This window comes from Chrysemys picta, chromosome 2 (genome assembly GCF_011386835.1).
Source record: "Chrysemys picta bellii isolate R12L10 chromosome 2, ASM1138683v2, whole genome shotgun sequence".
Lineage (NCBI taxonomy): Eukaryota > Metazoa > Chordata > Testudines > Emydidae > Chrysemys > Chrysemys picta.
This window is the reverse complement of record NC_088792.1, coordinates 228,156,104-228,177,299: the sequence shown is the minus strand read 5'-3', so window position 1 is coordinate 228,177,299 and position 21,196 is coordinate 228,156,104. Positions and strand designations below refer to the sequence as shown.

The 21,196-nt window shown below is 38.6% G+C and overlaps 1 protein-coding gene across 6 annotated transcripts in view; it reads right to left on the bottom strand.

Annotated features, from left to right (window-relative positions):
- NKAIN3 (sodium/potassium transporting ATPase interacting 3) overlaps positions 1-21,196 on the bottom strand; it is a 512,275-nt gene that overhangs the window by 244,169 nt on the left and 246,910 nt on the right. For 5 of the 6 annotated variants that reach the window (XM_065585639.1, XM_065585640.1, XM_005288103.4 and 2 more), the window contains exon 3: positions 17,543-17,623. The exons of the other annotated variant lie outside the window; for it this stretch is intronic. In XM_065585639.1, the coding sequence (XP_065441711.1) occupies positions 17,543-17,623 (81 nt within the window). The remainder of the gene's footprint in view (positions 1-17,542; positions 17,624-21,196) is intronic. 6 annotated transcript variants of the gene reach the window in all.

The window sequence follows — 21,196 nt, the reverse complement described above, 5'->3', positions numbered from 1 at the left end:
GCTGCTAGGGTACTACAGAGGCATATGAACCAGTCACCTGGTACTGGACTCCATTACAGAACACTAGTGTTTTTCCACTGAAAGGCGTGGGAACAAAGGGTTCCCGCCATATGCAAAAGCTATTTAAGGCTGGGGAGTGACGACATTGTGGTTCTTCTTCACTGACTCCCCGCCCACTTGGAAACACCTGAGAAACAAGGACTGAACTTGGGGAGAAAGGTTGAACCAAGGCTAGAGGGATTTCTAGTCTGTGAAAGGAATACCTAGAGTTTTAAGTTGCAAGCAAGTGCAGGTTGCCCTCAAGAATCTCTGCCAACTGCCTAAACCAACAATTACAGTGAGAATTTGCTACTCATATTCAGTTTCTCTAGTATTAAGCTTAGACTGTGTTTTTGTTTATTTGCTAGTTAATCTGCTTTGATCTGTTTGCTATCCCTTATAATCACTTAAAATCTATTTTTTGTAGTTAATAAACTAGTTTTTGTTTTGTCTAAACACCAGTGTGTGTAAATCCTAACTGGGGGCAGAAAGCTGTTGCATATCTTCCTCCACATTAAGGGAGGGGACAAATTTCATGATCTTACACTGTACAGTTCCCTGTGCACTGCAAGACTGTATAATCTTGGAGGTGTGCAATACAGTAACTGTGCAGTTCCTTAGATGAGCCTTCCCATGTAGAGCTGATCTCAGCATCCGTGAGAAGCTGCAGTTGGGTATGTCCCTATCTGTATGTGTACTTGAGGGGGCTTGAGAGCCTGTCACAGCAGTACAGTGTAAAAGGAGCCCAAGTGGTACCCCAGTTCCAGGTGGCAACCTGAAGGGGGGGAACCCATCACAGGGTTTGTACCCCACACAGGCCCTGAAGGGGTTAATTAACATATCTAGCAGTGAGTGAAGCAGAGAAAGAGATAGAGAGAGAGAGAGAGACAGGCTTAATTGATTATGATGAAGCCCAGCTGGAGATGGGCTGTGTGGTGATCATAAAGCCAGGAAGTTTGTAGCAGAAAGAAGTTACAAGGAAAGAATCTGCAGTTACTCGCTAGGGAATAGAAGGAGTAGGAAGCAGTCCAGGGAGGCAGCAGGTCTTGGCTGCCAACTACAGGGAACCTCTGCTGGAACCCAGAGTAGAGGGTGGATCTGTGTTCCCCTACCAGCCACCAAGGAAAGTGGGGTGAAACCCCCTGAGATAAGATAACACAGCAGGGCACAGACTATCCAATAAGTTCTTGGACTGCATTGCAGATAACTTTTTATTTCAGAAGGTTGAAAAAGCTACTGGGGGGAAGCTGTTCTAGACTTGATTTTAACAAATAGGGAGGAACTCATTGAGAATTTGAAAGTAGAAGGCAGCTTGGGTGAAATTGATCATGAAAACATAGAGTTTGCAATTCTAAGGAAGGGTAGAAGGGAGTACAGCAAAATAGAGACAATGGATTTCAGGAAGGCGGATTTTGGTAAACTCAGAGAGCTGATAGGTAAGGTCCCATGGGAATCAAGACTGAGGGGAAAAACAACTGAGGACAGTTAGCAGATTTTCAAAGGGACACTATTAAGGGCCCAAAAGCAAGCTATTCCGCTAGTTAGGAAAGATAGAAAATGTGGCAAAAGACTACCTTGGCTTAACCACGAGATCTTGCATGATCTAAAAAATAAAAAGGACTCTCATAAAAAATGGAAAGTAGGACAGATTACAAAGGATGAATATAGGCAAACAACACAGGAATGCAGGAGCAAGATTAGAAAGGCAAAGGCACAAAATGAGCTGAAACTAGCTACGGGAATAAAGGGAAACAAGAAGAGTTTTTATCATTACATTAGAAGCAAGAGGAAGACCAAAGACAGGGTAGGCCCACTGCTCAGAGAAGAGGGAGAAACAGTAACAGGAAACTTGGAAATGGCAGAGATGCTTAATGACTACTTTGTTTTGGTCTTCACCGAGAAGTCTGAAGGAATGCCTAACATAGTGAATGCTAATGGGAAGGGGGTAGGTTTAGCAGATAAAATTTAAAAAGAACAAGTTAAAAATCACTTAGAAAAGTTAGATGCCTGCAAGTCACCAGGGCCTGATGAAATGCATCCTAAAATATTCAAGAAGCTAATAGAGGAGGTATCTGAGCCTCTAGCTATTATCTTTGGAAAATCATGGGAGACGGGAGAGATTCCAGAAGACTGGAAAAGGGCAAATATAGTGCCCATCTATAAAAAGGGAAATAAAAACAACCCAGGAAACTACAGACCAGTTAGTTTAACTTCCGTGCCAGGGAAGCTAATGGAGCAAGTAATTAAGGAAATCATCTGCAAACACTTGGAAGGTGGTAAGGTGATAGGGAATAGCCAGCATGGATTTGTAAAGAACAAATCATGTCAAACCAATCTGATAGCTTTCTTTGATAGGATAACGAGTCTTGTGGATAAGGAACAAGCTGTGGATGTGGTATACCTAGACTTTAGTAAGGCATTTGATACGGTCTCGCATGATATTCTTATCGATAAACTAGCAAATACAATTTAGATGAAGCTACTATAAGGTGGGTGCATAACTGGCTGGATAACCGTACTCAGAGAGTTGTTATTAATGGTTCCCAATCCTGCTGGAAAGGCATAACAAGTGGGGTTCCGCAGGGATCTGTTTTGGGACCAGCTCTGTTCAATATCTTCATTAATGACTTAGATATTGGCATAGAAAGTACATTTATTAAGTTTGCAGATGATACCAAACTGGGAGGGATTGCAACTGCTTTGGAGGACAGGCTCATAATTCAAAATGATCTGGACAAATTGGAGAAACGGTCTGAGGTAAACAAGATGAAGTTTAATAAAGACAAATGAAAAGTGCTCCACTTAGGAAGGAAAAATCAGTTTCACACATACAGAATGGGAAGAGACTGTCTAGGAAGGAGTATGGCAGAAAGGGATCTAGGGGTTATAGTGGCCACAAGCTAAATATGAGTCAACAGTGTGATGTTGTTGCAAAAAAAGCAAACGTGATTCTGGGATGTATTAACAGGCGTGTTGTGAGCAAGACACGAGAAGTCATTCTTCCGCTCTACTCTGCGCTGGTTAGGCCTCAACTGGAGTATTGTGTCCAGTTCTGGGCACTGCATTTCAAGAAAGATGTGGAGAAATTGGAGAGGGTCCAGAGAAGAGCAACAAGAATGATTAAAGGTCTTGAGAACATGACCTATGAAGGAAGGCTGAAAGAATTGTTTAGTTTGAAAAAGAGAAGACTGGGAGGGGACATGATAGCAGTTTTCAGGTATCTAAAAGGGTGTCATAAGGAGGAGGGAGAAAACTTGTTCACCTTAGTCTCTAAGGATAGAACAAGAAGCAATGGGCTTAAACTGCAGCAAGGGAGGTTTAGATTGGACATTAGGAAAAAGTTCCTAACAGTCAGGGTGGTTAAACACTGGAATAAATTGCCTAGGGAGGTTGTGGAATCTCCATCTCTGGAGATATTTAAGAGTAGGTTAGATAAATGTCTATCAGGGATGGTCTAGACAGTATTTGGTCCTGCCATGAGGGCAGGGGACTGGACTCGATGATCTCTCAAGGTCCCTTCCAGTCCTAGAATCTATGGGGAAAAAAAAGCAGTGTAAGGACCATAGAGCCCAAAGAGAGATAGAAGACATGTTGTAAGGTCATTGGAGTATAGTTTGACTAGATTCTGTTTCCCCAGAAGGGATGGAGACTACCACAGCGACTAAGTGACCATCAGCTGGGGGTATCATATGGGAAGAGAGCCTCTACACTGCTCCTGGCAATGAAAAGATGCTGCTGCATGAGTCAACCCCTTTTACAACATGTCTAACTTTAAACATGTTAATAGCCCCATAACCACATGAGTAGTTCTAGTTAGATTAATGGGACTACTCACATTTAAAGTTAGCCACGTATCTTGCTGATGTGCAGCTATAGAGAAATGTAGAAGAAGTCTGTAGTAGGACAGACACAGTGAAGTAAAACAGATAATGTTAGATATATTTTCATTTAGTTTCAATCCAAAAACATTACACTGAAAATCCAATCCAAAAACATTACACTGAAAAGGCCTCAGAAAACACATTGCCCACAAAGTTCTCCAAAGGCTTTCTTTCTTTTTAAGAGGGGAGAGGGTTTATTGTTTTTCCCGTTAACTTAAAACATCTCATCACTATGGCACTGATTGTTTAACATATTTAACAATAGTGTATAACAATGTTTTCATATTGCACTCTTGTTGTGGCATATTCTGTTAATGTATGTCTACTATATATATTTTGATTGTGACCCTGGTGGCTAGACCCTTCTCAAGAGTTGTTAGAATTATCATCCCTTTGGTGCATGTAACTAACACTCAATGTTTTTCTACAATAGTCATTAGAAAAATGGTGGTGCAAATTAAGAACAGAGAAAATGCCATGTTGGATCAGATCAGTGATCCATTGAGTCTAATATCCTGCCCTTGACTATGGCCAGTGTCAGCAATAATGGAATAACTTTCCCACAGAGAAAGACTCTTCCTAATCTCACCAGTTGGGGGTTGGTTTATGCCCTGAAGAATGTGGGTTTGTATCTCTTCCAAAACTCTTGGGGTGATATCTTCCGTGGCGTATTCAATAGGGTCAGGATTTCACTTGTGTGTGTATATATATATGTGTGTGTGTGTTTAATCCTTAGGAATATAAATCTGTTACAGATCAATGAATCAAACCAGAAAACAGGATAAGTTACTCTTTAAGCACCTGTCCATAATATTTGGAACAAAAAATTGTGGTGTTATGAGGGACTTAGTTTGGGAGACATATGTTGGAGGACTCCTGCAGCCCATAGTAAAATATCATTAGAGTTTCTAAAAATTATAGATAATTTTCTAACACAAAAGGTATTCCACCCAACAAGAGGTAATTCTATTTGGACCTCATTGTGATAGATAAAGATGAATTAGTCACTGGACTGGAAGTTAGTGGTTAGCTACAGACCAGTGATCATGACCTGATTATTTTCAATATGAGAGAGAGAGAGTACAGTCCTAACCAATAATATATATAGTTGGTTCTTTAAAATGGCCAATTTCCCAAAATTGAGGGAAATTATGAGAAAAATTGAATTGGGGGGGAAAATTTAGAAAGAAAAATGTAAATGAAATTAGCAGTTCTTTATGAAGAGGCCAAAAAAGCCATGATTCAACAATAAAGAAAGAGAATGATTTTGGCTAAAACCCCTCCTGGTTCAGTGGTAAAGCAAAGACGTTTTAAAACTATATTTGTCACAAAAGAAATTGTAGCTATGGTAAAGGCCAATTACTAGATGGAGATGATGAAATTGTTTATGATGATGCAGAAAAGACAGAAGTGTTCAATAAATATTTCTGTTCTGTATTTGGAAAGAAACGGGATGATGTACTTGTACTTTCCAGTCCCTTAGTAACTAAGGAGAATGTTAAACAACATTTGCTAGGGATTAACATTTTTAAATCCTCGGGCCTGAATAACTTGCACCCAAGAGTCCTAAAAGAGTTGGCTGAGGAGATTCCTGATCTGCTGATACTAATTTTTAATACATTTTGGACTACTGGGGAAATTCCAGTGGATTGGAAGAGTGCTATGTGATGCAACTATTCATAAACGACAAGTGGGATGGCCAGTCTGACATCAAGCCAACGCAAAATAATGGGAAAACTGATTCAGGATTCAACCGATAAAGAACTAAAGGACGGGAATATAATTAATGATAGTCAACATGGTTTTATGGAAAATAGGTCTGATTAAAAAAACTGATTTCAGTTTTGATGGGATTATAAAATTTGATTGATAAGGGTAACTGGGTATATATAATAGACTTTTGTAAGGCTTATTCCTACACAGAATTTTGATTAAAAAAATTAACACTATACAATATCAATAAATCATACATTAAATGAATTGTGAATTGACAGATCTAAAAAAGTAATAATCAATCAAGAATCATCATCAAATGAGTGTTTCTAGTGTGGTTCTGCAAGGATCAATATTAAACGCGATGCTGTCCAATATTTTCATCAAGGACCTATAGAGTATGTATAGAATCACTGCTGATAAACTTTGTGGATGACTCAAAGATTGGCAAAGAGGTAAATAATAGTGAGGACAAGGGAGTCATGCAGAGCAATCTGGATCATAGAGTAAAATGGGGCCAATTAAACAAAATGTGTTTTAATACAAACAAATGCATAGTTATACATATGGAATCACGGAATGCAGGCCACACCTAAAAAGGGGATGGAGGAACTGTATCCTTGAAAGCTGACTCTGAAAAGGATTTAGGTATCATAGCAGACAAGCAACTCAACATGAGATCTCAATCCAATACTATGGCAATCCTTGGAGTTACAAACAAGGGAGTAGTGAGGTGATTTCATCGGTACATACAGCATTTGTGAGACTGATACTGAAATACTGTGTGCAGTTGTAGTGACCACATTTTAAAAGGATGTTGAAAAACTAGATTAGTGTACAGAAAGCATCCACAAAAAATGATTTGCGGTCTGGAGAAAATGCCTTACAGTGAGACACTTAAAAAACTCAGTCTGTTTAATTTATCAAATAGAAGATTGAGGAGACTTGATTACAGTTTAAGTACCTCCACAGGGAGAAAATACTATCAGATACTAAAGGGCTCTTTAGTCTAGCAGAAAAAGTCATAACAAAAACCAATGTTGAGAAGCTAAAGCCAGAGAAATTCAAATTAGAAGGCACAAATTTTAACAGTGAGGGCCATTGGAACAAATTACAAAGGGAAGTGGTGAATTCTCCATCTCTTGATTTCTTCAGATCAAGACTGGATGCCTTTCTGCAGATATGCTTTAGCCAAACACAAGTTATTGGGCTAAATACAGGGGTAAATGGGTGAAATTTAATGGCTGTGATACACAGGTGGTCTGACATGATGATCTAATGGTCCTGTAGTAGCCCTAAATTCTATGAATCTATAACTCTGGATGTTCTTCTTGTCCATATAAATGTCCACTCCCTTTCGGAATCCTGCTAAGCTCTTGCTCTCAATGATACCTTGTGACAGTGAATTCTGAGGGTGGTTTCAGTAAGAGTCTGCAGAGTCCTACAAGATGAGGCTGTCCTACCTCCTTCCTTTGAATTGCTACACAATTTGGGATTTTTTTTCTTTGGGACAATTTAAATTATTCAGCTACTATAAAATTCTTGAAAATTTCTGCCAAAAGCTGACCGTAATGGTCATGTATACCAACGCATATTTAGCCAGCTTTTTATACTGTACCTGTCACAGTGGTAGCTGAGAATCTGGCTAGCCAAATGAAGATGGGTCATATGGGATGTCAGTTTTAAAATTAACAGGAGTACTTGTGGCACCTTAGAGACTAACAAATTTATTAGAGCATAAGCTTTCGTGGACTACAGCCCACTTCTTCGGATGCATACAGCATTCTTCACAGAAGAAGTGGGCTGTAGTCCACGAAAGCTTATGCTCTAATAAATTTGTTAGTCTCTAAGGTGCCACAAGTACTCCTGTTCTTTTTGCGGATACAGACTAACACGGCTGCTACTCTGAAACCAGTTTTAAAATTAAAAATCAAGGTGTTATAAAAGAAAATGAATTCTATTTAAAGCAATATTGCACAAATGTCTCTAACTGCATGTAATCCTATGATCACTGTAAATGTCAGCTGAAAAATATGAAATTCTGTTTTTTGCACCATCTGGAATGTATTCCTAATTAAGATCCTCAGCAATGTAATTGTATCCGCTAAACACACTAATTAACATCAGAATGACATCTTCTGCAGTCTGAGTGGCATTTACTGGTGTCCTGTTTCTTCCTATGATGTTTTTCCAGAACGACTTTATGTTCAACTTTTACCACCAAAGGTTCAGCTAGTTGCATGATTAACTCTCTTTCCAAGATTGAACAAATATTTCATTATAACTTAAATGGCACTGTAGTTTTACTGACGTTCTCCAAAGTGGATCATCACAGATCAGACAGCAAGTATATTTGAGTAGTTGTCTGATTATGCTACTTAACATCTAAAATGCCAAAATAAAACCAAAAGACAGCTGCTTCTTCTGGAATAAAAGTGTATGGGCATTGTACTACTTGAATTTTACAATGATGTAATTCCATAAACATCAATGCGGTTACACTGGTGTAAAGCTAGAGCCATATTCCTAGTAAGTTAGAATTCTTCTATTATTTAATTACCTGTTACACTGGTCTACAATTTTTGAGAAGTCATCTTCTTCAGAGATAAAATGTGCTATTTATTATGTATTTTGATGTGCTGAAATCAAATATGACAATTAAAACAACTGATTGGCTACTGTTTCTAAGATATTTAAGTTTTTACATTTTATGTCTATGTATATTGTGTAGATAGTAGAGTTTTAATCATAAATTGTAAACCTAGGTCTTTCCATGTGTTTATGGTTGCTTTACATGATAATATTTCACCTGTCCTGTTTATGTAACACTTTAAAAAATCAGCAAAAGGGTTATATAAATAAAATGTATTATGAAACAAAAGGCAAAAAACTATTATGTACATAGTTTAGTCCTATTCAGTGTCTACTCGGCGCTTCTTGGCTTGTCTCTTGTATTCATTAAATGGAGCATCTCTTGTCACTGTCCAGCAATAGTCTGCAAGCATTGTTTGACCATTTGCTCTGATAGCGTTTCTCCATTGTTGCAATGTCCTGGTGAAATCGCTCGCCGTGCTCGTCGCTCACTGCTCCGCAGTTCGGTGGAAAAAATCTAGATGAGAGTGCAAAAAATGTATCTTTAGTGAGATGTTGCAACCAAGGCTTTTGTATGCCTTGAGGAGGTTTTCCACCAACAACCTGTAGTTGTCTGCCTTGTTCTTTCCGAGAAAATTTATTGCCACTAACTGGAAGGCTTTCCATGCCGTCTTTTCCTTGCCACGCAGTGCATGGTCAAATGCATCATCTCAAAGAAGTTCACGAATCTGAGGACCAACAAAGACACCTTCCTTTATCTTAGCTTCACTTAACCTTGGAAATTTTCCACAGAGGTACTTGAAAGCTGCTTCTGTTTTGTCAATGGCCTTGACAAAGTTCTTCATCAGACCCAGCTTGATGTGTAAGGGCGGCAACAAAATCTTCCTTGGTGGATGCTGAACACTTTTCCTCCCAGGCTCCAATGACTGTCGGAGTGGCCACTCTTTCTTGATGTAGTGGGAATCTCCTGCACGACTATCCCATTCGCAGAGAAAACAGCAGTACTTTGTGTATCCAGTCTGCAGACCAAGCAAGAGAGCAATAACCTTCAAATCGCCACAAAGCTGGCACTGATGTTGGTCATAGTTTATGCACCTCAAAAGTTGTTTCACGTTGTCATAGGTTTCCTTCATATGGACTGCATGACCAACTGGAATTGACGGCAAAACATTGCCATTATGCAGTAAAACAGCTTTAAGACTCATCTTCGATGAATCAATGAACAGTCTCCACTCATCTGGATCGTGAACGATGTTGAGGGCTGCCATCACACCATCGATGTTGTTGCAGGCTACAAGATCACCTTCCATGAAGAAGAATGGGACAAGATCCTTTTGACAGTCACGGAACATGGAAACCCTAACATCACCTGCCAGGAGATTCCACTGCTGTAGTCTGGAGCCCAACAGCTCTGCCTTAGTCCTGGGTAGTTCCAAATCTCTGACAAGGTCATTCAGTTCACCTTGTGTTATGAGGTGTGGTTCAGAGGAGGAGGATGGGAGAAAATGTGGGTCCTGTGACATTGATGGTTCAGGACCAGAAGTTTCATCCTCTTCCTCTTCCTCGTCTGACTCAAGTGAGAATGATTCTGGTGCATCAGGAACCGGCAGTCCTTCTCCGTGGGGTACTGGGCGTATAGCTGATGGATTGTTTGGATAATGCACAGACTTCTTTGACACACCTTTCCCAACTGGAGGCACCATGCAGAAGTAACAATTGCTGGTATGATCTGTTGGCTCTCTCCAAATCATTGGCACTGCAAAAGGTATAGATTTCCTTTTCCTGTTCAACCACTGGCGAAGATTTGTTGCACAAGTGTTGCAGCATATGTGTGGGGCCCACCTCTTGTCTTGATCTCCAATTTTGCAGCCAAAATAAAGGTGATAGGCTTTCTTAACCATAGTGGTTATACTGCACTTTTGTGATGCAAAAGTGACTTCACCACAAGCATAGCAGAAGTTATCTGCACTGTTCACACAAGTACGAGGCATCTCTGCTCACTTTGGCTAAACAGAAATGTGTCCCTTTGCAAAATCAAACACTGACAAATAAGAGAGCACAACACTGTATGATTTCTAAAGCTGATATAGGGCAATTTGTTCAGCAAAGTGATGTAAGCTTCGTTATGATTGCATCATCCATGACTTCTAGGAATAACATGATGCAATTCTTATAATGTATGACGCAATACCAGCTTCAGATTGCATCATTCATTGTTTTGCCTAAAAAGCAAGTACTGTCCAAACCCAGTCATAGATTTATTCATAGATCCAGTCAAAGATGTATTTTAGTCATTTCTGGTTTAAATTGAGATCCCTTCCCTTTAACTCACTTATCCTCCGCCATTCCCAAGTCAAGGGTCGTATATACTGACCCAATAGCATATCTTGAAAACTAGAGCAAATCAACAATTTTAAGCATCATTTTCGTTCTCAGTGACCCAGAATTAGTAAAGTTTGACTACATTTATTTCAGAAGCATTTTGGCTGTAGAGCAGTGTTATTTTTAAGAGAGCATGAGTTAAGTATTTCCTGCCAATGTATTGTACAGGTAACAATGATTTCAGTGCATATTAAAGTTAGTAGCATGAATTGTATTTATTCTCTTTTTTGTATTGAATAATGTAAACTACATATTAAAAAGACAATATACTTCTGCACAGCTACACAATTACAAACCCACGATCCTTTGCTAACATACGTCTAATTTTTTGCAGTAACAGTTACTGTAGTGTAATCATAAAGCAATGCATGCAGTTTCTGTTGATGCATATACTAATGATGTTAACTGAACATTAGAAATTACTGTTTAACTACCATTGAAGGGCATACCATCATTGCACAGAATTTTTGATTAACAGTCCCTACTGCCACCCAAGGCCAGAGTCATTATTTTGAAGCTCTAAAATATTTCTGCATGACGTTCCTAACATAACTTAGCAGTAAATTGGGTTCCAGGTTTATTGCCAAAGTAGTTAAAAAATTCAAAAGGTTGGTGTTTGAACAGAACATTAGGGAAAAATACTACATACAATTCACTTAACATATTATTTCCCTTTATTGTGTAGGAGCAGCAGGGGAAGAAGGGGACAATATTCATAAAGAAGGGCATGCCAGAACTTTATTTTCTGGGGAAAATACTGTCTGTTAGACCTCTGCTGTAGGAAACGGTACAACTATTATTAAATATGTGGAATAAAAATAGACAACTGCCTTTAAATTTCATTCACTGTTTTCCTTACTAAAGATGTCTGAAATGAGAGAAAGAACTGCATCAGACAACAGATGAAAGTAAGACTGGGCTTGATTCTAATTTCATTTATGCTAGTATAGCTTCATTTAAGTTCATTTTCATTGAGTTCAGTGGTGCTACTCCTGATTTATTTACACTGATATACAAGTAAGGGAAGACTCAGGCCCATTACTTGCAATAAAACAAACAATTCAGAAGCACGTTTATCACTTCTGGAGTAATAAAGAGTGCAAGGTGGAAAAGGTTCTAAAGTTCTGAAGAACAAGAAAGTGAAAAATACTCCTTTTATCCCATCTAATTCAAGCAAATTGTGGTTTCATGGGGGTAGATTAGGAAGAACCAATATGTTACCTAATGCTGCAACATACATTAATTTATGACTCACAGAAACCAAACCAATCAGCTTAGATGAGTGAGATCCATGTTGCGTATAACACAGGAGATATTGACAAGTGATGGCATCAACAGAAGCAGATAGACAGTGGAAACGTAGAAGATGAGTAGATAATGGGTATGCAGTTCCAAATCCCAGGAGAGATCCTAACCAAAAGCAACTGATGTGAATCAGAGGTGTATGGAAAGAAATACTCAGCAGACTTGGTCAGGGGGGAGGGATAGCTCAGTGGTTTGAGCATTGGCCTGCTAAACCCAGGGTTGTGAGTTCAATCCTTGAGGGGGCCACTTAGGGATCTGGGGCAAAAATCAGTACTTGGTCCTGCTAGTGAAGGCAGGGGGCTGGACTCGATGACCTTTCAAGGTCCCTTCCAGTTCTAGGAGATGGGATGGGATGAATGTATGTACCATGTCTAATAGCAAACACATACCCTGTTATCACTATCATCTCTGAAATGATGTTCTCACTGGTAGACGTGTTGTAAATTGGAATGATTATATTCAATTAAAAATGCATCAGAGTAAAAAGAACAAATCATATCCAGACCCGATGTATTACCCATTCAGGACTGAACTGTAACAGCAACAGTGCCCCACACCTAGGTGCATACATCTGAACACCAAATGGCATTCATCTTCATGCATACCTGATCCACTGTTTGTTGCCTGAATTATAACAATATGAAATCCATATTACAAATGAGTCTTATATTGCATTAATCAATAGCATATCCCACAGATGTCGACCATGGAGCCCATATTGGCACCAATGTCTGCTATGGACCCATGTGCATAGCAAAGGTGCAAGCTAAAGCTGCTGTGAGCTCCTTAGGTGAAATCCTGGCCCCACTGAAGTTAATGGGAGTCTTGCTATTGACCTCAACAGGGTCAGGATTCCACCTCTCTAACTGCTGCCATTTTAGGGGGTGGGTAAGTTTTATTTTAATTCACTATTCTTGGATGATGTCTTGGGATTTCACTCTGACCACAGATTTTTTTTATCAAAGCACAGAAGACATTAGTACTACAATAGGCCTTTATTATAATTTCTCATTGTAAAATAGCACCTTTTTGTAAAACCAGCTCCTTTTTGAAGATTATTAGATATAATTTGCACCATTATAAAATGTGTGTCAGGCTCCAGATGGAATAACTGGGCTCCAGATGTAGTTTAGCTTTCATCAGGAGTGATCGGTCCATATTCCAATTCACACTGTTTTGCTTAGGAAATAACTTTAAAGCCCCATCCTTATAGCTTTTGAAGTAGGTATTAAATTAGTTCTCCTTTGGGAATTTAATTTCTATAGCATCTGTAGCCCTGGTGGCACAGAGTACTATTTATTATAAAGGTCAGATCCTCAGCTGGTGTAAACAATATAGTTCTATTGAAATCAATGTAGCTATGTCTTTATACACCAGCTGAGGATCTAGCCCATGAATGCATCTATAACCTTCCACCTAGCCACAGAACTATCTGCAAACTTGGAAAGCTTTGATTGTTGTATCTATTTAACAAATACCATAAAAGATAGATATGTGAAAAAGTGTTTTATTAATTATGGTTATGTAATTTATGCAAATTTATACTGGCTTCAATAGGAGGGAAGAGTCTAAATATAAAGTATCAAAGCTACAGCTTAGAGTTCTTTATCCAATTGAGGACCAGAGGCTAAATTGTCATTTAAGGTAATCAGAGAAACAGATTCCTAGAAGAATAGCAATTATTTGCCATGCAAATACTTGCTCAAAGCTGACATATATGACAGACATAGTTGACAAAGCTTAACCTTGAAAGCCAACCTAAAAATGAACCCTGAGCAAGACAACGATCACACTAAATTAGACATGATGAAGAAAAACTGATTAAACTAGATAGAAACATCCATGAACAGAAAGAAGAATATATCAACCTTGGATAGCCACTTAGCTGAGATATAGAAAATAGATATGAAAATCAAAATGTGCTAAGCTGAAGCACTCTACAGGGAGAAGGTGGGCACCATGAATAGTCATTTTCAGCTTAACTGCAGCGGAAGGAAAGTCTCCATCAAAGTATGTGTATTCCAGAATTATGTGCCCATTTTGAAAATACATTTGTTGGTTGGTTAGCAGTGTACTGCTAGTGGATTTGTCTTTATTAAGGATGTTTTTACTTATGACAGCAGTTCACAATAATGGAAATATTTATTCATTCCTATTATTGAGCTTTTCTACTTCAATATATAGTGGCAAACTTTCCGTGAGGGTTGATAATATCTCTGGCAGAAGTGAAAGCCTAACCTTATAGAAATCTATGAAGTTTTGTCATTGACTTCAGTGGAGACAGAATATTACCATAGAGCATTTTAACTAAACATTTTCACCTTTACTATCAATGATTCAGCTTATGGTGGAAGTATGGTGGAAACACTAGTATAGGCAAGGCAGTAGCAATAGTAGTAGAGCAAGTAAAAAAATATCTGTCAAAGATTTTTGGACAGACAATGGCTATCTTATGGAAATGGACATTTCTGCAGGAAATATCCATTGTTGACAATATTTTTCAGGTTTCATCAAGCAAAAATTGTCAAAACAATTTAATTTTTGACTGCTAACCCCTCTCCCCCCCACCACCACCCAATAATGGTGGAACAATTTTGATGAAAATGAAAATGTTTTGTTTCTGTTGCTTTTTTGGGGGTGGGAGCAGCACAAATTTCCCACCCAGCAACTGCCTGTGTTTTAAGTGTCATATCACAAATACTTGATCTGAGCACAGTTTGAGCCAACAGCCACCTGGAACTCTGTGAATACTCAGGCACTTTCATCATCATTACTGTCACCAGAGGAAATGAATTTGTGGTAGCAAAAAATGGCAATTTTAGTAAAAATTTCTTAGGGCAGGTTTACACTAGAAGCGCTGCACTGATGCAGCTGCGCTGCTGTAGCTTGTCTGGCGAAGATGCTCTATGCCAATGGGAGATTGCTGTCCCATCGGCATAATTACTCCACCTCCACAAGAAGCAGAAACCACCATTTTGAAGATCTACTAGAAATTCCTTAAAGGGCATAACCAGGGGAACTGGTACATATTATACACAGGCCCTTCAATACCACCAATTTATTATTTTGCAAACATTTTACTTTGTAAAAAGATTTCATTCAGTTAATATGCACAGTCAATATTCCCAGCTCTGTAGCTCTATACAAAAGGCCTTACTTAGTTGGTATGTCTGATGTCCATGTAGTCACCTGCATAATTTTTAGAGATGTCTAAAAAGGACTCCAAATTCTAGAGCTCATTCTTTTTAGCATATGTGCAACATGCATCAGGTGGCACGTGACCAGGATTCATCACCAAATTTGGTCTGCTGGTTGGATCAGTAGCTTCCCCAGCCCGGGGCAGGTACTGATGAGGAGTGTGACATGAATGCTGAGCTCACTGGACAATATGAATTCCCTCGCTATATTAATTTACTGTATTGCAAACTTGGGGCCAGATATTGCTCTCATTGAAGTCCACTGTGAAACCGCAACTGACTGTAATGGGGACAATATTTTCCACATCTCTTTGTTCTAAAACAACTTCTGAAATTCTAATAGTTCTAGACGAGGGATCAGCAACCTTTGGCACATGGCCCTTCAGGGAAATCCCCTGGCGGGCCGAGACAGTCTGTTTACTTGCAGCATCCACAGGTACTGCAGCTCTCACTGGCTGCAGTTCGCCATTCCAGGCCAATGGGGACTGCGGGAAGCGGCGGCCAGCACATCCCTCAGCCCATGCCGCTTCCCACAACCCTCATTGGCCAGTGGGAGCTGCGATCAGCCGAACCTGCAGACCCTACAGGTAAACAAACCGTCCTGGCCCGTCAGCAGATTTCCCTGATGGGCCGCGTGCCAAAGGTTGCTGATCCCTGTTCTAGACCATGAGGTAAGAATTCTAACAGACATAAAAAAGTTAGCCTAAGTAGCAAGAATGAAAATAATATTATTTTAAATCCTTTGAGTAGTAAAATTGTGATATTATTCCACCACATTGTGATTTATCATACACTGTTAGTAAGACCACTCAAAATTGGAGTACAATAGTGAAACTGAATGGCGAACATTTTTAATTCATATATGCTGTTTTTAACACAGCCATCACTGTGACCTTCAAAAGGTCACTGAAGTCAATGGAAAGACTAATATTGATTTGGATAAGCTAAGGATCAGACTTTAGAGTATTAAAATTCTTCATAATACTCTTTTGTTTTCTAGGCAATTGGTGAAAAGTATCAGCAAAGGTCATCACACAACTGGTATAAAAATAAACTTTTCTTAACTTGCAGTCACTTTAATGCTAAAGTATAAGTAGTAAAGAAAAATTATATTGGTGATTTATTACCAGACTGTCATTCTTGTGGGATATTATGTGTGATGTCTATATTCATCTCATAGATTCATGGATTTTAAAGGATCAGTATCAACATCTAGTCTGCCCTTTTGCATAGCACCAGCCCAGTAATTCCTGCATTAATCAGGAAACCCCTGGTTGAGCTGCAGCATCTCTTTTAGAAAGAAAGCATATTTGCAGTTGGGAGAAAAATAGCTCCAGCTTCTAATTTAAAAGTTTTATCAACAAACACAGAGAAGTCCATCTCTGCATATACTGAAGCAAATTTTCAGTGGATTTCTTACTGCGTGGCTAAATCACATTTTCTTTGTTATAAAATGGACTTCACCAGATCTTTTGTTCAACAAATACTGTGATGACTTTTCCTGATTAACAATAAAGGATCTAAACCACAAATGATCTCATGTTAGACAGTTGAAATTTGTACTTTTATAGGATAATAGTATGAATTCACAGCCATGTACTTAATATTGCCAAGTCTGAGAAGGTTAATAGCCATACTAATTCTAAGAATGTTTTTCCTTTGTGTTAATGGGGTACAGCATGAAAAAGTGTTCTATATCATGTCCATATGAATATGGCAAATAAATTAATTTAGTTGAGTTTTTTATGCTAGGATGAAAATCAGAGGATGTTGTACAAAAGTCACTGTGGATACAATGTGGTTAACTATAAACTATATCAACATAAGTGCTACATAAGTGTACATTGATGCTTCCAGCAAACACTTCTGCTCTAATCAGGACTTTGAAAAAGGAATCAGCAAACGAAAGTATTGAGTACCGAGTAAAGGAAAGCTTGACTCATATGTGCAAAAATGTCATCTTTTCCTGTGCAATTTTGTTTTACCGAATTAGCATTTTTACACTGAGACCAATATGTTCAACAAGTTGTCGCATTAACCTTATTAATCAATCTCTTTAGTTGCTTTCAAAACAGCCCCAGAACATTCAGGACCATATTTCATGTACTCATTCAAAGCATCTGCTAAAGAGATATTGTATGTTTTTTAACCAACAGAATAATCGTCAACCTGATAAAATGGATTCAGCAGCAAGCTTTACTTTAGAGAGACACAGATGTTCAGTTTAATTACATTTACTTATTTCCAATCTATGAATATTTACTATTACAGACAAGTTGATATACTGGAGTTCTAGCTAGAAAAAAAACAACCTTTGAAGCTCTGATTACATGTAAAAAGAGCACACTAACTTTTCTCCTGGATCTAGCATTGCTGCTATCGAAGTACAATCATTTGCTCCACCACAACCCTCAAGAATTATAAGGGACCTACCTTAGAAAGCCCGCCTACTTCCAAATAGAAGCAGATAATGAAAACATTCCAGGTGACCCAGAGAGCAGTCCACACCGTGTACTAGACAAAAAGCCAGATGACAGCAAAAAAGAAAGAAAAATAAAATGTGAAGATGGAAAGGCTTTATACTGAGCAGATCAATACTTTTTTTTTTAGAAAATATATCAATAAATATAGTTCTTCTAGGAACCAAAAAACAGGAAGAGTCCAGAAACAGAGTTCTCCTGGCTCAAGTCCCTTAAGAACCATAGCAAATTACAAATCCAATATTCTCTCCTGCTCTAAATACATACCAATAAAAATTAGATTTATTTTTATGATGTTAGACTAGCCTCTTGATACCAGTTAATTCCAAAAAGCTGACTTGATCACTTTTTTTTATGCATTTGTGACTCATGTATATATCATTATTCTGCTCTGTTGCTGGAAATCCCAGAACAGTACAGTAATTTAGGTGTGCTATACCCTGCTAAATGTTTAGAGGAAACAAGTAGGAAAAAACCCACAAACAAACAAGAAGTCCCATTAGTCTGGTGCATGGATTTGCAGTGTTTTTGAAGCCATGTTGGTCCCAAGATATTAGAGAGACAAGGCAGGTGAGTTAGTATCTTTTATTGGAGCAACTTATATTGGAGAAAGGGACAAGCTTACCAGTCCCCAGACCTGAAGAAGAGTTCTGTAAAACTCCTAAGCTTGTCCCTTCGACCAACAGAAGTTGCTCCAATGAAAGATATGACCTTATCTATTGTGTTTCTCTGATATTTGGATGTCATTTGAAATCATCAGGCAGGTGAAATTAAAGCTAAGCTTAGTTTCCATGAACTTTCTTCCAGTAAAAGGTATTTTAACAAGAAGTTACGGTATCTTTTCAACTGACTCTGTTGGTTGGTTTTGGTTTTTTTCCTCATATTTGCCAAGAAGTAGACAGCAGAACAAATTCAGAACTGGCATGAATGGGTATAATTCTGAAATCAGTGACACTGCACCAACTTATACCACAGTTCAGTTTTGTCCTGTGAATTTAAAGGTAGCAAGAAACTTAGGCCATGACCCTACAATGAGCTCCAGGGAGATGGACTCCTGAGGCGACATGGATCTCCTCTGGGGACCCTGGCACTCCATGCTGGTGCAGGGATCTGTTCACACAGAGCACACTGCATGACTGGAAAATCAATTTTTATTACTATCCAGATGCTGTTTACAATGGGAATGCACAATTTCCCTATATGGTATTGTGAAACTTTGCAAAATTAGCTATCCAAATGTTCTAGTTCAGAACCATTTATGTATGAAGAGCTAATTGCACAAGAAGCAATGCTGGAGCTACACCCAACTAAACTGTGTAATGAGACGCTGCAATGGCATTGCCACTTTACATTTACAGCTTTACAATGGAGAATTGCGCTTAGCAGCTTTGAGGGTCTAATTTGGTGTGACCTTCTCAGGATAACATGCTATTGTTTTGCCTCAATATACTCTCTAAAACCAAGTACCCTAATCTCCAATATGCCCGATCCCTTTTCTAATCCAATGATACTGTTAGTTTGACTTTGTTGTACAATTTTCATTGTTTCCTTCTTCCTCCTCCTCCCTGAGGTCTATAATGAAAGATTCATATGAAGGGGGTTGATCTTTCTCATAGACCCCTGTACTTCCGTGGCTTCTATACACAAAACAGGTTAGTTAAATTTAATTTGTTATAATGTATAGTACCCACGTGGCTTGAGGATAAGTATTACGTCAATGGCAAAGAATTACTGTACAAAGTAAGAGCAACAGACCTGGCAAATCTCCTGTATGTTACAGAGAAGATCAGTGTACTACCTGAGGCCTGCTTTTAACCTTTTATTTAAACAGCAATAAAACTGTTAAAATTACTATGGTCTTTCTGCAGTAAAGGTTTTGGCTTTTTATCATTATTATTTACTTAAATGGGATAGTGTCATTTTCATCACATACAGACTCACTACAGACTCTATATCAAAGGCAATAACTGATTTATATGTATGCAGTAACCAAGTTGTGTTGTGATGTGATGTGTATCTTCGGTGCACTGAGCAGCTAATACCAATGTGCCAGAATTTTACTCAGGTTTAGCCATAATGGTTCATAAAAGCAGATTTCAAAATAGACAGGGGAAATCCATTTTTTAAAACCATATTAGCGAACTGCACAGGTCTACATTAACATGTCAACTGATATTTAGTAGTAATGGGACAGCTGCTTGATCCTTCATACTTCATACCAGGACAAATCCTGCAAAACCTGATCCTGGTCCCCCTAGCTTCATTTCCAGAAATGTGTTGATTGAAATTTCCAAAATAAATTCAGCCTGAGGTGGACACCGATCATGGACAATTTCAGCCCAAATAGTTAACATTTGGCAAAGTTATAAGCAACTGAAAATAGGATCGTATAATGGGAACATCGGGCAACCTTAATAATAGGCCACTAGCTCTGTGTAAAATATTTCATGAGGGAGACTTGCTTGTTTAAATTTGTTTCTTTTTCTCTTTTGAAATTCTGCTTTTTTATATATAGGTCTGAGTCAGAATTGATATATATCTATAAATATATCTATAAAGCTATATCTATAAATATGTACAAATTAATATAATAGTAATGGAACATTTATATAGCTCCTTTCATTCTGAGGGGTCTCAAAGCATTTTGCATATTTAAACTGATACAGAAATTACATTTAATCCCCCAGTGCATTGCAGCCATTTTTGGAGTAAAACACAGCAACTGTTTAACAATGCCCAGTGCCACTAAGCAGTTTAGGACAAAAAGTGTGCAACCAAAAGGGGCAGGCTGGAGACTCTTGCCTACATGCTCGGGGTTTTACTGATCGCCATATTTGAGGTCGGGAAGGAATTTTCCTCCAGGGTAGATTGGCAGAGGCCCTGGAGGTTTTTCACCTTCCTCCGCAGCATGGGGCAGGGATCGCTAGCAGGGGGGTTCTCTGCCAATTGAAGTCACTAAGCCACAGGATTTGGGGACTTCAACAGCAGAGTCAAGGGAAGGGGTAGGGACGGCTTTGTGGCCTGCAGCATGCAGGGGGTCAGACCAGATGATCATAATGGTCCCTTCTGACCTTAAAGTCTATGAGTCTATGAGTCTATGAGACGTTCCGGAGTTTGTATTTGACTAGGATACTGAGATTGATACTTTAGTTTTTATGAAAAATGGTCATAAGTAGCCATTCAATTTTATCTCTCATCTGAAATGCAGTACCTCCAGTAACACAGTGTCCCTGACTCTATAACAGTATATTGGCTCAGTGCTAATTCAAGGGAAGAAAGGCAACTACTGAGTCATACATCTAGGTGTGCCCTGGAGGTATCACAAGTATTGACAGAGCCCAACTCAACTTAATTTATGAGAGATGAGCGGGAATCATAGAACAAGGCAATATGATAGAACATGAATACTGTCAGGGCAGGATTTACCAAAGTATTATAGACAGTATCACAAAGCAGCTTTGAATACCTAAATATTATACACGTTTTTGAAGCTGCAAGGTTCTGTGTGGAATGAATTTTCCTTGATCAATGTATATGGCATTTCTATATGTCCTAATTTCTTTCTGTTTTAAATCTAACTCACTCTAGGTGTGTATACTGCACACAT